The 19,388-nt window shown below is 35.9% G+C and overlaps 1 protein-coding gene across 2 annotated transcripts in view; it reads left to right on the top strand.

Moving 5' to 3' along the window:
- FAT4 (FAT atypical cadherin 4) overlaps positions 1-18,881 on the top strand; it is a 126,333-nt gene extending 107,452 nt beyond the window's left edge. For both annotated transcript variants that reach the window (XM_088132875.1, XM_088132874.1), the window contains exon 17: positions 1,436-18,881. In XM_088132875.1, coding sequence (XP_087989001.1) covers positions 1,436-3,309 — 1,874 coding nt within the window. In that variant the 3' untranslated portion in view covers positions 3,310-18,881. The remainder of the gene's footprint in view (positions 1-1,435) is intronic.
- The last annotated feature ends 507 nt before the right edge of the window (positions 18,882-19,388 follow it).

Here is a 19,388-nt window from a genome sequence, read left to right as displayed (position 1 = left end):
ACTACAAGAGATCCCGATGCATGAAATGTATCTTTGTCTACACAACACAGTTAATCATGTTTAGCTGAAGTTGGAATCCTGTAAGGACTATGATTCTACACCCTTCTCAAGTTCTCACTCACATGAACATTTATCAATCACACCAGGAAGACACAATTAATACTATTACTTTTCTTTGCTTAACATGCTCACATATAAAGAAAAACAATTTTATAATTTCAAATTTCTGTTTCAATTTTCCTACTCAGAATTGATTAAATAGTAGAGTCTATAAGGACATTCACCCACCGTTCCCATAGAAGCGAAAGCTGGTGGAAGTAAGATGCTAGAGATTTCAGTGGAGATAAAGCTAAATAAAGAGAGATCAACAGCTGAACTGAAGAACTGAATTATGGGCTCTTTCCCTCACTTGTTGTATGCTGCTCAGCAGGACAATGTGCTGGACTCTGACCAGCATTTTTCAATTGGTCCAAATATGGGCTTTATTACAAGTTTACTCTCTTTTTGGAAGAGAGCAGTTTTTCTTTTCTGTTCCCAGAAACATTTTCTTCAGATACCACTTTTTCACAAAGTCTCCATTCATCAGAAAGGACACCTACTTAACAACATTTACTTTTGAGTCCTAAAAAGAGTTTAGTTACTCAAAGACATTGTATCAACATACAATATATGTATGTATATACAGTATGTATGTGTGTATGTAAGTATGTTGTTACTGTTGTTCCTTCAAGTCAGTCTTGACTCCTGGTGACTGCCTGGACAAGTCCCTGAAGTTTTCCTGGCAACATTTTTGGAAGCAGTTTGCAATTGCCATTTTATTAAGGTTGACAGAGAATGACTTGGGAAAAACAAATAATGTATATGATCTGAAGAGACAAGAGAGCAAGTGGTGGTGATTTTAAATTTCAGAACCTGATGTAGTTGCTTTGAATATAAGGATAACCATCCAATGTATTCAGATCCCTAAATGTAACATAGAACATCAGATCATAGGTTGGCAACTTTTTCAGGATCAGATATAATTGCACAAGTTCAAAGAAAGCATCCAAACCTTCATGAAATTTTGTTCATTTTATTCTAATTTTAAAGGTAAATTTAAAATAGTTTTGAGAGGCTACAAATGCCTTTTTGATGATAGCAGATGCCCAGGGACCTGCACATGCCATGTTGCTGACTTTTTATAAGTGCCAATTGTTCAAATTCATTTTTGATTAAGGTTATTCTAATGGATTTCCTACCCCTGCCTAACTGACATAGAGTTTATATAGCAGGTATGTTTAGTAGGTTTATTTTGAATGGGATGTGGCATATAAATCACATTTGATATTGATTGCTTTTTATAAGGCTATATTTTTTATCCATTAGAATGCCAATTAAATGTTAAATTAGTTACACTGCAATTTTCAAATCCATTTTTTTCTTTCTATTGTCTTAGATTTTGATGGATGCATTGCCTACCTGAAATATGATGAAGAAAGCCTTCCCTTCATGGGACAACATAGCCTTGCTACCATATCCAAATCTGATCCCACTGTGAAGATTGGCTGTCGAGGTCCCAACATCTGTGCCAGCAGTCCTTGCAAGGGAGAGCTAATGTGCATTAACCAGTGGTATACATATGAATGTGTCCAACCTGGAGCCTGTGCATCTAACCCCTGTCAGAATGGAGGCACCTGTGAACCTGAAGAAAGAGCTGGATTTATTTGCAGTTGTCCAGAATCACACACAGGAACAACATGTGAAATATTAGTAGTGTGCCTTGGTGTCATATGTGCCCAGGGACATGTATGCAAGGCAGGAATAAATGGTGCCTATGTATGTGTCCCTCAGCTCTATCCAGCTGAACTTTCTTTACCACTGTGGGCTGTTCCGGCCATTGTGTGCAGCTGTGCTACTCTATTGGCCTTGCTTGTACTTAGCTTGATCCTATGCAATCAGTGCAAGGGAAAGAAAGCAAAAGTGCCAAAAGAAGAGAAGAAAACAAAGGAAAAGAAAAAGAAGGGCAGTGAGAATGATGCATTCGATGATCCTGATAATATACCACCCTATGGTGATGATATGACCATCCGGAAGCAACCCGAAGGAAACCCCAAACCAGATATAATTGAAAGAGAAAATCCTTATCTCATATTTGATGAAACAGATATATCGCACAACACAGAGACTATACCCAGTGCTCCTCTAGCATCCCCAGAAGCAGAGATAGAACACTATGACATTGACAATGCAAGCAGCATAGCTCCTTCAGATGCAGACATCATTCAGCACTATAAGCAGTTCCGAAGTCATACTCCTAAATTTTCCATTCAGAGGCACAGTCCATTAGGGTTTGCAAGGCAGTCACCTATGCCCTTGGGAGCAAGCAGCTTAACCTACCAGCCTTCATATAGTCAGGGTCTAAGGACGACTTCATTAAATCATTCTGCTTGCCCTACACCAAACCACCTTTCTCGTCATAGTCCTGCTCCATTCTCCAAAGCATCCACTTTCTACAGAAATAGTCCAGCAAGGGAAATGCATCTTTCAATAAGAGAAGGGAGCCCTTTAGAAATGCACAATGAAGTCTGCCAAACTGGTATCTTTAATTATCCTACTAGACTAGGGAGAAGAAGCAAGAGTCCTCAAATGATGACAGGTCATAGTTCCAGGCCTGGAAGTCGCTTAAAGCAACCAATAGGACAAATTTCTCTCGAAAGTGGTCCTCCTGTAGGGCTCTCTATTGAAGAGGTGGAGAGGCTTAACACTCCACGTCCTAGAAACCCAAGCATCTGTAGTGCTGATCATGGAAGATCTTCTTCTGAGGAAGACTGCAGAAGGCCTCTGTCAAGAACAAGGAATCCAGCTGACGGTATTCCAGCTCCAGAATCATCATCTGACAGTGATTCCCATGAATCTTTTACATGTTCTGAGATGGAGTATGATAGAGAAAAGCCCATGGTGTATACTTCAAGAATGCCCAAACTATCTCAAGTTAATGAATCAGATGCTGATGATGAAGACAATTATGGTGCTAGGCTAAAGCCTAGGAGATATCCAGGCCGCAGAGGAGAGGGTGGTGGTCCTGTGGGTGCACAAGCACCTGCACCTGCATCCAGCATTCATGATAATACTTCCCCTTTAAAACTTGGACCACAAGGGGGGAACTTCAACTGGGACAATCTTTTGAACTGGGGCCCTGGATTTGGGCATTATGTGGATGTTTTTAAAGATTTAGCATCTCTTCCAGAAAAGACAGCAGCAAATGGAAGTGAAGAGAGCAGAAATGGTACAACACAACCAAAAGATGGGGAAGCTGAACAGTATGTATAGAACTTCATACTGACATTGTCAAAATGCAAATGCTCAAGCCATTTTATCATTGTAGATAAAAGAAGGAACACTTTGTTTTAGCCAGGGCCAGTGGTTAGACACATTTAAAATAATCACAGTTATGCTGCTGAGAAGGACAAATACTTTTTTGTTGTTGTTGTTTAATTTAATTACAATTGGTTGAATTTGTTTCTATTGCATGCATTATATTTTCAAGCAAGATATCTTATATGTGGCATTTGGATCTTTATTCTTCTTGTTTGATTTGTGATTTTTAAATTAAGAATGATTAGCTCTAAAAATGGCCACAAGATGTTTTTGTTGTGAAGGGTGTGTTTGTACACAAGTTGAATATGTTGTTTTGAAATGTAAAAATATCAACTATGTTGTTTTGTTGGAGGAGCAATTTTTGCAGATGCTGAATGAAGGAATGAGATTGAATTCTCGCTGAAAATATATTTCCTATCCCTCAGTTGCTCAAATCTGAATACTTCAAGGAATGATAAGCTGAAGCTTATTATTGTTATCTGTTCAAGGGGTGCTAGTAACCAGTTCAAGCTCATGAGCACTTTAGGATTTTATTATTTTTGACAAGGATGTGTGAAAACTTCTGAATGTTTTTTTTTCCTTGTTTCCCCAAATTGCAGTATTTTTAGCTTGTATGGAAACTGATGCACATTATCAAATTGAACAAACAACAAAATTTGTAGAACAGATAATGTGGTTGAATGCAAAGTGGGAATAGAAAACTGAACTCTTTTGGTTCCAAATTAATACCAACTTGAATAATAACTTGGCCTTGACAAACCACCCTACTGATTTTCAGTTCTGTCATCTGGAGAAATGAGAAGAGGCTATCATAAAAATGATGACTCTAGCTCACAGGGGGCATGGTGAGGATTATTTGCCTAAGGGTTTAAAAGCCATAAAGCACTATAATAAGTATTATTATGGTTATTATTCTAAGCACTGCCTTGCTACAGGACCTTTGAGTGACCTTTTCGTTACATTGCAAAATATTCTGTGATACAAGAATTTGAAATAAAAAGTATTTATTAAAAATATATGTAAGTTGTTGCACTCTTGGTACAGAAGACCCCTTTTAAAAATGTGCTTATAGTGCAATCCTAGAAGTGTCTACTCAAGATCAAGTTCCATCAAATTCAGCTGGTATAAAATTGTAGCTTGGGCTGTAATCCCACTTCCCTTGCCCTGGGATAAAATCATCTAAACTTAAATGAGAATTGCTTTTGAGTAGATGTGTATGATTGCTCTATTAGTATGCAGTACAGATACTCTAGTATGAAAGATACACATATGGAATCAGCTATGAACTGCAGAAATAACTTTTATCTTTAAAATGCATTATGCATTAGGGCATAGTTCCTAACTGATGCTGGCTTTATGTGTTTTAAAGACAAAAGCAGGAAGTTATGTGTATTTGCATGCCACATTCTTTATTAGTATGCTACATATATGTATTTTACTCAGACATTCATATCTGAGTATAAAGTTTATCCTAAGAATTGTTCCTGTAATAAGGGGAATATTCAGTGTCACTTATAAAAGGTAAAAATTTTAAACATCCTCGTTTTAAGTTTGAGGAGTTTATACAATGCCCTTATGTTTCCATGAAGCTTCTATTATACTGTGTAAAAAAATGTGGGGTTCTATGGGAGTGGGTTGTTCCTTCTTAATATTTTCTCTCTCTTTCTTTCTGCCTGTTTCTTAACCTAAATTCTGTTTTTGGTATCAATATTTTCCTATACAGAATAGTTTTCTTACTTTCAGGGAAAGTAAGAAAAATACTCTTTTTACATTTGTTACTTATGTAACATTCATTTTTTCACATTTTGATAAAATTGTAACATACCATATGCTTTCTAAGTGTACATGCCAATAATAGAATTAAAATATTTATTTAAAATATACTGTGTGCAGTAATGGAGACAAAATGCTAATGCAATTTTGCAACACAAATATGGTACTCCTAGCATATTTAAAGAATGCCAAGTTGAGGAAGACCCAGTTTGGTGTGGTGGTTAAGATAAACCCAGAGACTGTGAGTTCTAGTCCTGCCTTAGGTACAAAGTCATGTGGGTGACCTTGGGCCAGTCACTCTCTCTCAGCCCTAAGAAGAAGGCTATGGCAAACCTTTGGGAAATCTTGCCAATTAAACTGCAGGGACTAATCCAGGCAGTTACCAGGAGTCAAGACTGATTTGAAAGCACAAAAAAAAAAAAAAGTTGGGCAATGTTGGTCTAGAGCAGAATTCCAGAGAGTAGGCAGGTATCCACTCATTAGTGCAACATCCACATCCAAAGAAATATTGGTGGATAGAAAGCAAGCTTAGATACACCACAACCTGGGCCAATATCACAACCGTCATGAGTCACCTGGGAATACAGCAAACATGCCAACTTCTGAGCTGGATAGGACCATATCCCTTAAGTGAGGCTTCCCAGTGGAAAGGAGAGAAGCAACCTCAGTTACCCTTTCTATGGATTCAGTCCAATTTATTTGAACATCTATCAGGTAGTTGAAATGATCTGTTTTGATTCATGCTTGCATACATAATAAACTGCATCAGTTCAGTCAATAACAAATTGGGCGAATATTTCTTAGCTGTGTCATATTTCTTAGCTGTGATATTGTGGTACTCATTTATCACCATGAATCATAGCTTTTAAGTCTTGTTCAAGTGTCTGACAGAGAACGTGGCATCAGACAATTAATCCAAAACCTGAGTTGTGATGTGCTTTCTGTTAGTGTGGTTGCCCAGGTAGTACTGCTGCTGATGGTACATATAATTTTTCTTTATTTATTCATACTCAACTGCACTGGACTTAAAATGTAGTATTTATCCAGAACAAAACTTTGCCAGAATTCTGGTGAAGCACTGTCTGCTTAGAGTTTGAGCTGCCCGCCACTAGCTGTAACAAACATTTGGAGTCCACAGCTGGCTTTTGAAAACTTTAGGCTGTTAGTGATTGTCAGCAGTGACAGTGTATAACTGTGAATAATCTAAAAGAACAGGATATTCTATCTCTGGTATAAATTTCTAGGGTAAAATATCTTGTGAGGATGTTGCTGGATATTATTGTGTCATTGAAAGCTGGTGAAACAAAACAGTGTGCATTTATCTCTAAGTGGTTACATCTGAAATAGTAGGAAAACTCAACTGATCTGTTGGTCCAGCTCTTGCTGTGATTAAATATCTGCTTTAAAAGTTGCTGTTTGTACTCATCATCCTGATTGTACATTGAACAAATGTTTTTGAAATTAACACCAGGCATCATAAGACGTACAATGTGCTGAAGAAAATGCCTAAGATTTTCAGTTTATTTTTGTGTAGGAAAATAATTCATGTTAGCAGACAATATAAAATGTGTTTCTATTTTTCCATTTGCAATACATCTATGGTTTTTTTTTAAATCTTGGCTTCATATGTGAGCAAAACATATTCACATGTTAGATTGCCCATTGAAGATCCAAGTGGAAGTTGGCAACTTCTTATAGTATTTGAGGATAGATTAGATCTCTACTTTTGAAGTTGTAGGAAAAAAGAATGCTATCTTTTTCTTTTTTAAGAAAGCCAATCTCAGAATTTCCTCTAAGAAAATTTCCAGAGCTGTTACCTGTCTGTCATAGCACTAATTTCAAAGATGAAGAGCAGACATATTTGTGAATGCTAGTGCCACCTGTTGTGAAATTTTTCACCTGCTGCATTCAGTGCTCTACACCCTCAGATGTGTCTCCCAATGAGGGAGCATTTTAGGCCTGGAAAAAAGAATGCATGTTTTATTTTTTCTTCTGGACTCATACTAATTGGGTTTTATAGGTTTAATTCCAATGTTCCATTTCTTCAATATGAAGGATTATACTATACCTCCTTCTTGCATAATCCATGCTTATTTTCGTAATTTCGTTTTGTTTTGTTTTTTTTAGTCTATAAAGATGAGTGGCTCAAAATACAAAATACAAAATGACCAAGATAATTACTGTGAAAATCTCTAAAAGTACAGCTTTCTAAAAGATCGTATATTATATAGTTAATCATCATAAATATTAAATACCATGACAGTAGGTTCAGAGTACATCATATTCATTAATGGTATTTTACAATTTGTGCAAAAAAAAGTAAAGAACATGAGTACAATTGAAGTCTAAACATGACTGTAGAACAAACATTAGAAGGCAGCCAAAAAGGATTGACTTAAGTTAAAAAATAGTTTTAAAAGGTGTTTGGAATAGGAGGAACTCCTTTTTCTTATTTGCAACCTATATTTTGCTTTCACCATAGCTTTTTTTAAAAATGAGGAAAACCCGCCATTTCATAGAATTTGTTTTAAATCCAAATCTTATAATGGTCATTTAAGAATGAAGGAACCAATAACTTCCACAATGAAACATTTTTAGTAGATAGTACAATGTCTCTACTCTGTTCTACATTAACTCCAATATAGACTCCAAGTACCACAGCAGATTCCAAAATATGTGCTAGAATGTACATTAATCTCTGATACTTGAAAAAAATGGACATTTTTCTCAATATTGCATTACACAGGCAGCAGATGATAGCATTTGGCCAGCATTGTTTGAGCTTGGCAGCTAAGCTTGGCAAAGCCTGGTCAGTAGTTGGATGGGAGGCAAATTGAGAATATTAGGCTGTAAACTAGAGTGTGAAGTAAAAGAAAAAAAATCCTAGAATATGATGGCAAATCACTTTCATATTATTGCCCAGAAAACTACATTATCAGTCCATTAGTTGGGCTTGCTTCAGAGGAAATTAACTTTACCATTCCATATATGTCTTTTTCAAGATGTCTCCCTAATACAGAGTTGTCTATACACCCTTTTGAGTTGCAAATTTGGAAAATCAGGGAAAGTACGGATTTCAACAGATAAGTTAGTTTTGGATTGTTTATATGTTCAGATAGGGATAGTTTTCATTTCCCATCCACCCTTCATCTTTTGTTCCTCTGCTGGACATCAAGATGTCTAAGGGAAAACTAGAAGTATGCCAAACAATGCCAAGCAGTTTAATTAAGAATCCTGTGCAAGGTGGATGAGCTTAGCCACAAAGAGGCATTTTATCACCAACGTGATACATTCTTATCATTGAGGTAAGAACGCAACATGATTCTCAGGTGCCTTGCATTGCTTTAAGTCTGAAAGCTGTCTAGAAAAATTGGAAAAGAATTTTCAGTAGCCAGAAGTCTCTTCTGACTACTTTTTCCAAAATCAAGCACCCCTTTGAAGATTAGCACAATGCTATTTATATTCATTTATTTCTTTTATCCATTTTTGTACTGCTTCTGAAGTCCAAGATATCAATATTAAGCCTCCAGTGTGATTTTTCCTCTTATATGCAGCTTGGGATTTAACATTCACTCTTCTAAACATACATGTTTTGCAGGGTTGGGAAGGGTTTCTCGTAATCCCAGGGGTAATAATAGGAGGGAAGGGTGTTTTAATTGTAACATTAAATCTTCCTTCCTTTTTACTGCTCCAAGGTATTGTTACCTTTTGTGTTATCTTCTTTTTCATGTATATTCCTTAAATACACATGCAAAGGATTACAAAGGATGTATGTGTATGCATGTATATCAAAACCTTTTGAATGTAACTTCTGGCTGCCCTATTTTGCAAAAACTCCTCACTTTCCATCCTTGCTTTCTCTGTCAATGAAAAAAGTCTAGCAGAACCTAAGTTTCTGAGGCTCTAAATAATTGAGTCTGACAAGGGTTTCTTTTTTCTTCAGTTCAGTTGATGTTTCCTTTGCCTCGTGATTTTAGCTGCTTCTGTTTTGACTTTATGATTTCCCATGATAGCTGTAATTGGATACAACTAGGCAATTTGTTGTGTTTCAAATGACATTTAATACTAAAAAGAAATCAGCAACAAAGGACAGCAAGTGCATCAAACAGCAAGATTCTTTTTGTTCCAACTATGACATCACTGAATGTGCATTTATCTAAGTGGTATAATGCAGTGTGTTCTATGTTACTCCCTGCCACCATTTTCAATGGTCCGTAGCCATCATTAGCTAAAGCAATTTAGTATGAATTGGGTTTTTTTTTCCTTCATTAAATAATAACTTTGTCCAGGAAGGTATTTGGTACCTTGTGATTGGTATCATGGGAATCACTGGTTCAGGCAAAAATTCATCCAACTGATCCAGAAATTAAAGGAGAAACCAGTGTAGTAGTGTTCTTTGGTTTTCCTGGCTTCATATAAGCAGTTGGAGAACAGGGGCTAAGGACATTTTGTGCATTCATAAAGCATTTCTCTCTATATACATTTCATTATTTCACATATTAAAGCAAGCTGTTTCAAAATGGCTTCAGAACAACAATTATCCAAAGGATGGATGGATGGAGGGATGGATACACACACACACACACAAACACACACACACACATCAGATATAGTTAGTGCTATCAAATTAGACTTAATTTCTGACAACTGAATGGACAAATATTTGCTTTCTCAACTTGTCTTTGGTTAAAAAATTGTAGCTCTTCCAAGGGCAGTTGAATAAGTAATTGATCCCATTCATATACTTTATCTGTGGTTTCACTTTTGTGATTTCCCAGGGGCATCTGTAGCAGTGGTTTCTGGCAACAAAAGTGGCTGTGGGTGTTATTAGGCAAAGCTCCACCCCTTTTTAGCATTAACTGCTAAAAACGGGTGATGGTTCAATTACTCAATTGTGCCTACCATTTTGAAGGCAGTAGATTTCTTCCCTCAAACTTGTCCAAGTTATCTGCTCACATTTTATGTCAAAAGTATGTATGTTTCTGCTTGCTAATCATAATTTCAATGGAGTAGTATTTGATCCATGATTGATTGATTAGTTGTTTTTTTTCTTACAATCCATGGTATTCTTAGTGGCTATCTCCAGATCTATTATTCAAAAGCATGTTTTTTTTCTCTTTCTCTTTCTAAGAGTCCACTTTCACAGCTATGGATTATTGCTATTACTATTCTGTGCTGTCATAAAAATAGCTTTATTTTCTATCATCTTGCATACGTTTTTTTCATTATCTTCCTCCCTACAATTAATATCCAATTTACTTTTCTATCACACTATCTATATTTATGTATTCTGGAGCCCAAAGAAAAAAAGTACCACTTCTTTGTCATTAACTTAAGTTCAATTAACATTATCTTTGTTACTTAATATTTAACATTAACCCATTTTTATTTTTATAATGAGCTTTTCTAACTCTTTGTTACTTTCAGCTAATAAAGTGATGTTATCTACATGGTTTGATATTTAGACTTCCAATTTTGAATTAAACTATTTCTTCCAGTTCTGCTGTCTTTTAATATATTTTCTGGATAAGTTAACTAGGGGTGGAAACAACATATACCCTTGTTTCACTCCCTTTGGTGTTTATCCATGTTCAATTCTTGTATTAGGTTCTTGTTCAGTATAAAGATTTTTCATAAGCATAATTAAGTGTACTGGCACACCCTTATCAGTATAACTTATCAAATGATAAACTGGTACCTATCAGTCTGATCACAGTTATTTACAATTATCATGCAACTTTCATTCATTGAATGGACACATTTGGTTTTCCCACAATTAAAAATGTTAATATTTAGCAAAAATTGGGCTGGACAGAACAGTGTTGTATTGCCACTTTACAGGTGACTATTTTTTAAAATGATTTGTTTTAACTGTTGGGTGAATGATTAAGTAAACATCCAAGAAACATCCCAGTGAAGTTCTGAATAAAATATATCAAAATGACAAAGAACTTTCACAGAGTTATTGGAGACAAATGAGCATTATATAATTATTGGGATATCTCTGTTGGGTTATTCTTTACAGAATGCAGATCATCAGAATTTTTAGAAAATACTATTGTTTAAAGACTCCTGAGGAGGACAAATTGTATAAAGTTCTCTTTTTAAATCTGTTTATAATAGTCGATTGTTCATTCTCTTGGGAAATTTGTATAAAATAAGGACCAAAATGTATGGAGTGGTGTATGAATCTGATAGAAGTAAGGGCTGTTTGCAAAAACAAAAGGTTTGGAGAGAGAAAGTGAAAGGTTTAATGTAAACTAAATATAGCTAATTACCTTTTATAATATACTAAATTCTTATTTCTTATTTATTAATGCTTTTTTCTTACTCTTTCTTACTTTTTTCTAAACTTTATATAAAATTTCTTACTCTGAATACCAAGATGAGTATATAGATATGTATCTCTGTTGTATGCAAAAAAACTTAGAGTGTATATAATTTGTGGTTGTGTTAAAAGTGTATATGTCTGTAGTAGACAGGCATGTGAGTGTTGAGGAATCTTATGTTTAAAAATATGTAGCAAGAAAAACCACCCATACTGGGAAGGTGTGAACAAATGGATATTGATTTTTTAAAAAACCCTATAAACCTAAATAAAGAAATAAACTAGCTCCTCAATAATATGAACACCAAATTTGAATAGATATATTCTGATTCATGTACTCTTCCCCTTGATCAAATGAGTAAACCATAGAAATTGGTCAGTTAAAACTTACTCCTTCCTTTGGTTGAAACAGGATATCAAAATGTATTTTAACTACACTAGGATCTCTGTCATTACAATTGTTTCTTCAAACAATTTTGGTTTCCTAATCAAGTTTTCTGTTAAATCTGTGCAGTTTCAAGGCAATTAATCTAAATAATGCTGTGATTATAAGATCACTCAAAGGGAGTGTGTTTGGGGGTTTGCAGTGGCACTCAGCTCTTGAAAGTATGAAAGACTCTGTGTTTCCACAGCTGCAGCCTACAATAAAAGATGCTGTGCCATTCTTTTATTCCTGTTGCTGGAAAAAATAAATTGCATCCAAGTGACCTAGATTTCTAGAGACCCTGTTTCTTGATTATCATGATCTCATGACTAGACAGAAGCAAGATGCAAATTGCCTACTGAGCACATTTACTTTTATTGGGGGGAATGTTCTCAAAGTTTGCCAAGATTGCAAACTGATACAGCAAACTGAAGTCAGCAAGAAAAAGAAAACCACACACACAGATTCCTGAGTGAAGCCTCCGTAAATCAAACCATTAAACTACATGTGGTCAAATGCTTGTTTCATGACTACTTCGTCTCATCTTACAAAGTCCTCTCCCTCCCTCCCACCATCCAGAGAAGATAAATATTTTGAAATCTGTTGGGATATACAAGGAGGAAAAGAATGAAAAAAATAATGGATTATATTATCCTTCAGAAGTACTTATTTGAGCATATTTTGTAGTGGTTGTCTTTGTTATAATACAGGCTGCTAAGAATCATTGCAGATCAAGTTGCCTCTAAAGCAGATCCATATATGTGTAAAAATCATAAACACGTAATGGGCCATTTTGGCCTCTGAGCTGAATCCCTTGCTTGGTGCAGGAATCCATATTAAAGCATCCCTTATAAAGGATTGTGTTTGCTTTCATGTGTACATACCCACTGAAAGCTAATCCCACCATCTATTTGAGTTACATGGTGGAACTGGTCTTATGCATAGGAAGTCCCTCCCCCCATTCAACTTGAATCAATCTTCCTGTAACCTTATTTCATTATTTACTTACTTATTCAATTTAGATGCCACCCAACTCCAACTGCCTATGGGTAGCTCACAACAATAACTAACATACAAACAGAAGAATACAAAAATTAAACCAAAAGAAGTACAAAAATATTACAAGACGGCAATTCAACAACAAAGCAAACATTAAAAAAATCTCGAATATGATGCAGCCCAAGGCCTAGGTGAATAACCAGATTTTCCAGAGTATCATCAGGGTGGGAGCCATATGGATCTCAGGGGAAACGTCATTCCAGAGGCCAGGCACTGCTACAGAGAAGATGGGCCTCCTGGATCCCAAAAGACAACACTGTTTAATTGAGGGTACCCAAAGCATACTTGCTCTGCCAGATAGTACAGAACAAGCAGAAACCACAGAAGGCAAGCAGTCCTGCAAATAGCTATAAATAACCCATGCCATTTAATGCTTTATAGGTGATAACCAGCACCTTGAATCACACCTGGAATCACACATTGGCCTATTATTCTGTGTCCTTCTCTTTGTGTTCTAGAGAATTAGGTTTGAAGTTTCTTCTGTGTGACATACTTGTACATACTTCAAGATGCTACCATATCACCTTCAGTCTTCTTAGTCTTCTCTTCTTAAAGTTTAATATTCCTATTTATTTCAGTCTTATTTCTTATGTCTTAGTTTCCAGTCTCTTGTTGCCCTTCCCTGGACCTGTTCCTGTTTCTCTGATACACTATTTAAGGTGAGATCTTACCAACTAGAATAAAGTAGAGCTATTATTTCCCATGATTTCTGTTGATGCAGCCTAAAACTGCATTCTCCTCTTTTTTTGAAGCTACAGCCCACATGCTAACTCACATTGCATAACTGTTTTCACGAGTGCTATTAACAAGCCAGGTATCAGAACTGGGCATGTCATTCAAACTGGGTTCATCTTATATAGAAATGTACCTGGGTTCAGAAATGCAAAATATAGTTTCATGAATTCTGTACAGGTTGTCCTTGCTTAGCGATCATAGTTGGGACTGGCAACTACATCACTAAGTGCCACAGTCACTAAACAGAAAATCACTTGACTACAATGGTCTTACAATGACACTTCCCATTAGGTCATTAAGTGAGACACCATGTGACTGCAATTTGTGTTTTTACTTCCGTGTTCTCCATTAACTCTGCTTGTTGGAAGCCAGTTGTGAAGCACACAAATGGCAGTCTCATGATTGTGGGATGCTGTGATAGTTGTAAATGTGTGCCAGTTGGGAAGAGCTTAAACAGCTATCATGTGACTGCAGAACACCGTGACAGTCATAAATGCAAGCTTGGTAGCAAAGCTGGTTTTTTACACCGTTGTAACTTCGAGCAGTCGCTAAACGAGGCAGTTGCTAAGCAAGGACTACCTGTGTAGCACTTGAAGGTTAAAGGTGTAGAAAGATGCAATCACAATTTTTCCATTCCTGTTTTGTAATTCTTCAACCTTTCAGATCTCCAATTTCATTGTATTCAGGCAGGCAGTCTGAAGAAGAGCTGTCCTCATGTTCAAATAAATGAGATTACATTTCCCCTTAAATCTTATTGCCTTAAGGCAACAAGATTGAAATGGGACGGAGATACAGAAAGCATGCATGGGCCACCTTCCTACCCATTTTGCTCTCACAAAATCTGCATAATCTTTGAAGAGGGTTTATGTGTCTTTACAAAATAAGGAACACATTAAGAATGCAAACAAAAGCAGTAGACGAAATCTTCTATGTTATGTGTTATATGAATGTATATAATATGATATTACATTTTTAACACATTCACCTTCTTCAGGTATTCAAAACATGGAGAAGAAATAGAGTGTGTATCTTCTCTGCTCCTGCTCCTGCAATGCAATATCTCCATTGTGAAGGTTAAAGTCTGTGGTTATATTGTAATACCATTTGGCAGATGCAGTTTAAAAACTTTGCATGATTGGGAAATGTAGGGCAATCACAATGATTAATCTCATCAATGACTGTAGCTGCTTTCAGCCTAAGAGGATTATACATTCGTTTCTGAATTTCCCATCAGCCAAGGGAAGGGGACTACATTGCAACAGGATGGGCCCAAAGTGCACCTCTCCACCCTTCATGGTTTTGGAATCCAAACTTCTGAAAAAGCTAAGCAGTAAAGTATAATTAAATGGGGAGTCTAATCAGCATTCCCCATTTTCAATTAGTGATGGAAAGATGATTATATTATATTTATCAGATTATGTATGATCAGGCAGTCAATAGTAATACTATATTGCAAGGATTGTCTGAAATAATTGTCAAACATACCAAGTATTTGTAAAAAGAGATTAAGGGTGTAACTAGATTTCTGCATGTACAAAGGCAACTAATCTGTTCTTTCTAGAACACTGACACATGGAAGTCTGTTCACTAAAAGAGGAACCAGTTAAGAACCAAGCGCAGACCAATTCAGAATGCATCCTGCTGTTTTACTGGCAAAGAACTATAGTATGTGTGTTTTCTTTTGCCTTAACAATGGGCTTAGAGCCAACTGTAAAGATCCAATTTGTATAAAAAAGGAAGAATCAACAGGCCAGACTGAAACCTCTGAAAACTTCCAAACTCAAAATGTGAATACTGAACTATTACATTTTAAAAAATGTGACACCGTTCTGAATAATATACCACTTTAATCTGGGTCCAGCTCATATGGTACAGTAATTAGAAGGCTATAATGCCACTGCTTCAATTTATGCTAATATATTGATGTTAATGCGCTGATTTTGTTAACGTTATGCAAGGCCAAGCAGATTGCAATTCACGTTCATGTTCATTATGATGCAATAATTGGCTGCCTCAGAATCACTTTAGGCAGAAAAAGACATTTTAATTCTTTTTTTCCTTAAAAGACTCCCAGCAAAATTGCCCTCTTGGAAGTTGCTTTTTGCTTTTTACCATCCCTACAAATATAAATGTTTAGGGAAAAGATTTATATAGGAACTACAGTAAAGAAAGGAGAATTAGGTTTCCTAGTTTATCTCCATGGTCTTTGCAATGGCTGTTATTGTCGTAACAAAATTATGCATATTTGCCACACATAAGCATTTTTTGTATAGTCTGTTCCTATGTTGCAAGCAATACCTGGTGTTTTATACATTTTTTATGTGTGAATTTGCTTGAGATTTCTAGGTAATAGATGCAGAAGGGAAGGCTATTTTAGTCAACCGCAAGAAATTGATCATGACAACCAAGGGTCAAAAAAGCAGGGGTCAAGCTGAGATTTATTTAAAATAATGAAATGTGTATTGTGATTTTATGACACAAGCTCCAGTACTAGGGCCAGTTCTAGGCCTAGGCAACATAGGCAGTCACCTAGGGCACCAAATTTTAGGGGGCATCAAAATTGAAAAACTTCCAAAATACACAATATAAGTGTAAAATCTGATAATCTTTCCTTTTGCTTTAGAACTTTTTCTTTTTATGCTTTTCAAAAACACTTACCCACAAAGTCAGTTGAGTGGTAGTGAAAGGCACACAAACCAGATGTTGCAAGTCATGAAAAAGAAATTATTATTTCAGCTATGGACCTCAGAAAGCTGATAATATTACTAAAGCAAGACAAAGGTACTGAAGATACTGAGCAAGCAAGTCATGTGAATATCAGATTACCAGAGTTATACCTGGAAAAATGGTAACAGTGCACTCTGTGCACCAGTGCACCTGCTTGAGGGTTAAATATAATTTTGCAGAATTGTTGCCATATGAGAACAATGGGTGCTGATGTAATAAATAGGGTGAAAATGTCCAAGAAAAGAAAAAAGTGTCCAGGGCTAAAATCATAAGCATAAAGCTCAGAAATTCAAAGAAAAAAAGAAACAACAGGGCACCTTTTTGAAATTTCTAACAAAATCAGCAGATGAGCCAAACCATAGGAGGCACCAGAATATGACTTTGCCTAAGGGGCCAAAATGTCTAGAACTGGCCCTACCAGCAAGTAGGTATTATGTGTGATATTGCAACACTAATATAAAAGGGGCAGAGTTTGAATCACAACGTTGCAATGCACGTTTCATCACCGTCCTTGTCTCCTCATGGATGCCCAAGCAATAAGAACGTACTTTATTATTTATAAAATGCATGTCCTTTGTTTATGACCGTAAGGAATTCAAAGTGGCTAATAATCAGAAAAGAAAGACATTTAAAATATTTTAAAACTCTTAAGATTACTATTATCACTATTAAAACTAACTGAAACTGAAAAAGCCTTGACTTCTTTCCTGAAAATAGAAAAAATCCAGTTCCCAGGGGAATGTGTTTCATAGCTTGGGGGCAACATAACTGTGTCTAGTGAATAAATCTCAGAAATCAAGAGGATTTTTAAAAAGATCTTAATGTCCAGAGAGTCATTATCAGGATTGAAACTAATACCTTAATTAGTATATAATAATATATACTTTCTTGAGGAATGGGACATTTAAGGAGTAGGATCAGTTATATTAGCAGTCATCTTTGATTTGTCAGTCCTCAACAATATCTCTGAATGCCATTATAAGTTGCTTATCTTATGCCTCCAATATCAAAAATAACTTTCTTTTCCATGAAAATGCATTTATTCTTTAAAATAAATTTCAAAGTATTACTATTCAAAATCAAATACCGTATTTTTCCGTCAATAAGACGCCCCCATGTACAAGACGCCCCCCACTTTTCCAACCCAAAATTAAGAAATCAATATTTTAAAGATAGTGCAGAATACATTTTTATTTAGTAATTAGGTAACATTTACCTGATACACTCGGTGGGAGGAGGTCCAAACCGTCTCTCTGCAGCTCTATTTCCACACTCTTTTGCATAACTGATTACATTCAATTAAGAGTGAAACTGCCGATAGCTTGTCTCTGCAAACAGATTTCCTCCAATTGGTTTGTTCAGCAACAACTGACATCAGTTACATAAGGCTCGTGATTGGAGGAAGTCCGTTTGCAGAGTCAAGCTATTTCACTCGTGATTGGAGGCTAGCAATAGGAGGAAGCCTGTTTGCAGACACAAAGTATGGGCAGTTTTGCAACCGCACGGTTCTCTCCTCAGCTGACTTCCTTGAATAAGACGCCCTTCAATTTTTAGCGTAAGGATTTTTAAAAAAAGTATTGTCTTATAGTCGGAAAAATACGGTATTCCAACTTTATCTGTTCTTAATTCTGTTTTCTTTTTAATCTGTTTAAAACTTTCTATAGCCAAAATCTTGTTTTGCTTTTTGCTGTTTATTTTGACTTCTTCTATAAAGTTTCATTTTCTTATATTAAGGATTGAAGGCACTCACCTGGTGTTTCCAGCCTTGTCATTTTGAATGTGTCTAACTTCTTTAAAGCAGTTAATAGGCAATTTCTGAAGATGGTTAACAAAGGAAGTGTGAACTTAGAGTCCTTTGAAGGCTCTGACTGTGGCTGGAGCAAGAATAGCAAATTCCTTCATCTCCCAGTTCTCCCACCCTTCAGAGACCACTGCCTTGCAGTTTCCTTGTGAGGAGCAACCATATGGAGTGAAACATGGGCAATCTTGTGTCCTCTCTTTCTCCAGAGAGGGTTGAAGGAGCCAATCTACTCGTTGGCTCCTTGTTCTTAACTGCAGTCATCATCTCCGCAAAACATGGAGCCATCTTCAGTCTGCCATTTCTTCCCCAGACTTGCTGGACTTGCTGACATCTGGACTGGAAAAGACATTGGGTACTGGATTTGCTTACAGTTAAGAGTTGAGATAAGGAATGATGAGTTTTATATTTGTTAACAAATGTGATTATTTTAGGGCTCTGTCTGGACTTTTAGCTGACATCTTGATTGGAAAAGACATTGGTTATTGGACTTGCTTACAGTTAAGAGTTGAGTTATTGGGATGAAGAGTTTTATATTTGTTAACTAAGAGGGGGTGAGATAGTGAAACTGTTTATACTTGTCATGATGAAGTGGGAAGTTGCTCTTAGGTTTGTTTGTTTTTTCCCTTGTCTCTATTTTTTCTTTTCTTTTCTTCTTTTTGGCACCATTTATTCTCGTCTTCTTTTTAGTCTGTATTATTTTTTATTATTGTAGTTCAAATTTTTAATAAAAACATTGTTAAAAAAAGGAAGTGGAATAAGTGTGAATTTCTTGTAACCTCTCTACCAGTCTATAGTCTTAACTTTCTATCTCCCAGGGAAGAGAGAAAGGAGCAAACATATTTTATTTTGCTTTGTATTTGCTTTATTTTTTTTTATTTTCAGAGTGAAAAGTATAGGCACTGAGGGAGGTTTCTGAATGCTGAAATTAATTCTATATTACTATTGTGACATAACAGCATTATAAATACTAATTGTTATAGACAGAGCAAAATAAGTGAAGTCTGAGATAGATGATAAGTCAATTCACTTTTTAAAACTTTGATGTAATTATACTGTCAAATATAGCTAAAAGTTATGTAGGAAAGTTGAATAGAATACCTCAATTAGATATTAGTTGCTTGTGAATTCTACTTGTTGTCACAAAGGATTTGGCTGCACTTATTATATTATAGCCTTAGTTGGAC

The sequence above is a fragment of the Python bivittatus genome, unplaced genomic scaffold (genome assembly GCF_059951505.1).
Source record: "Python bivittatus isolate LINGU-HERP-01145 unplaced genomic scaffold, Pbiv_v1 ctg000070_np1212, whole genome shotgun sequence".
Classification (NCBI taxonomy): domain Eukaryota; kingdom Metazoa; phylum Chordata; class Lepidosauria; order Squamata; family Pythonidae; genus Python; species Python bivittatus.
Note: the sequence above shows the minus strand (reverse complement) of the source record. Positions and strands in the feature narration are given on the sequence as shown.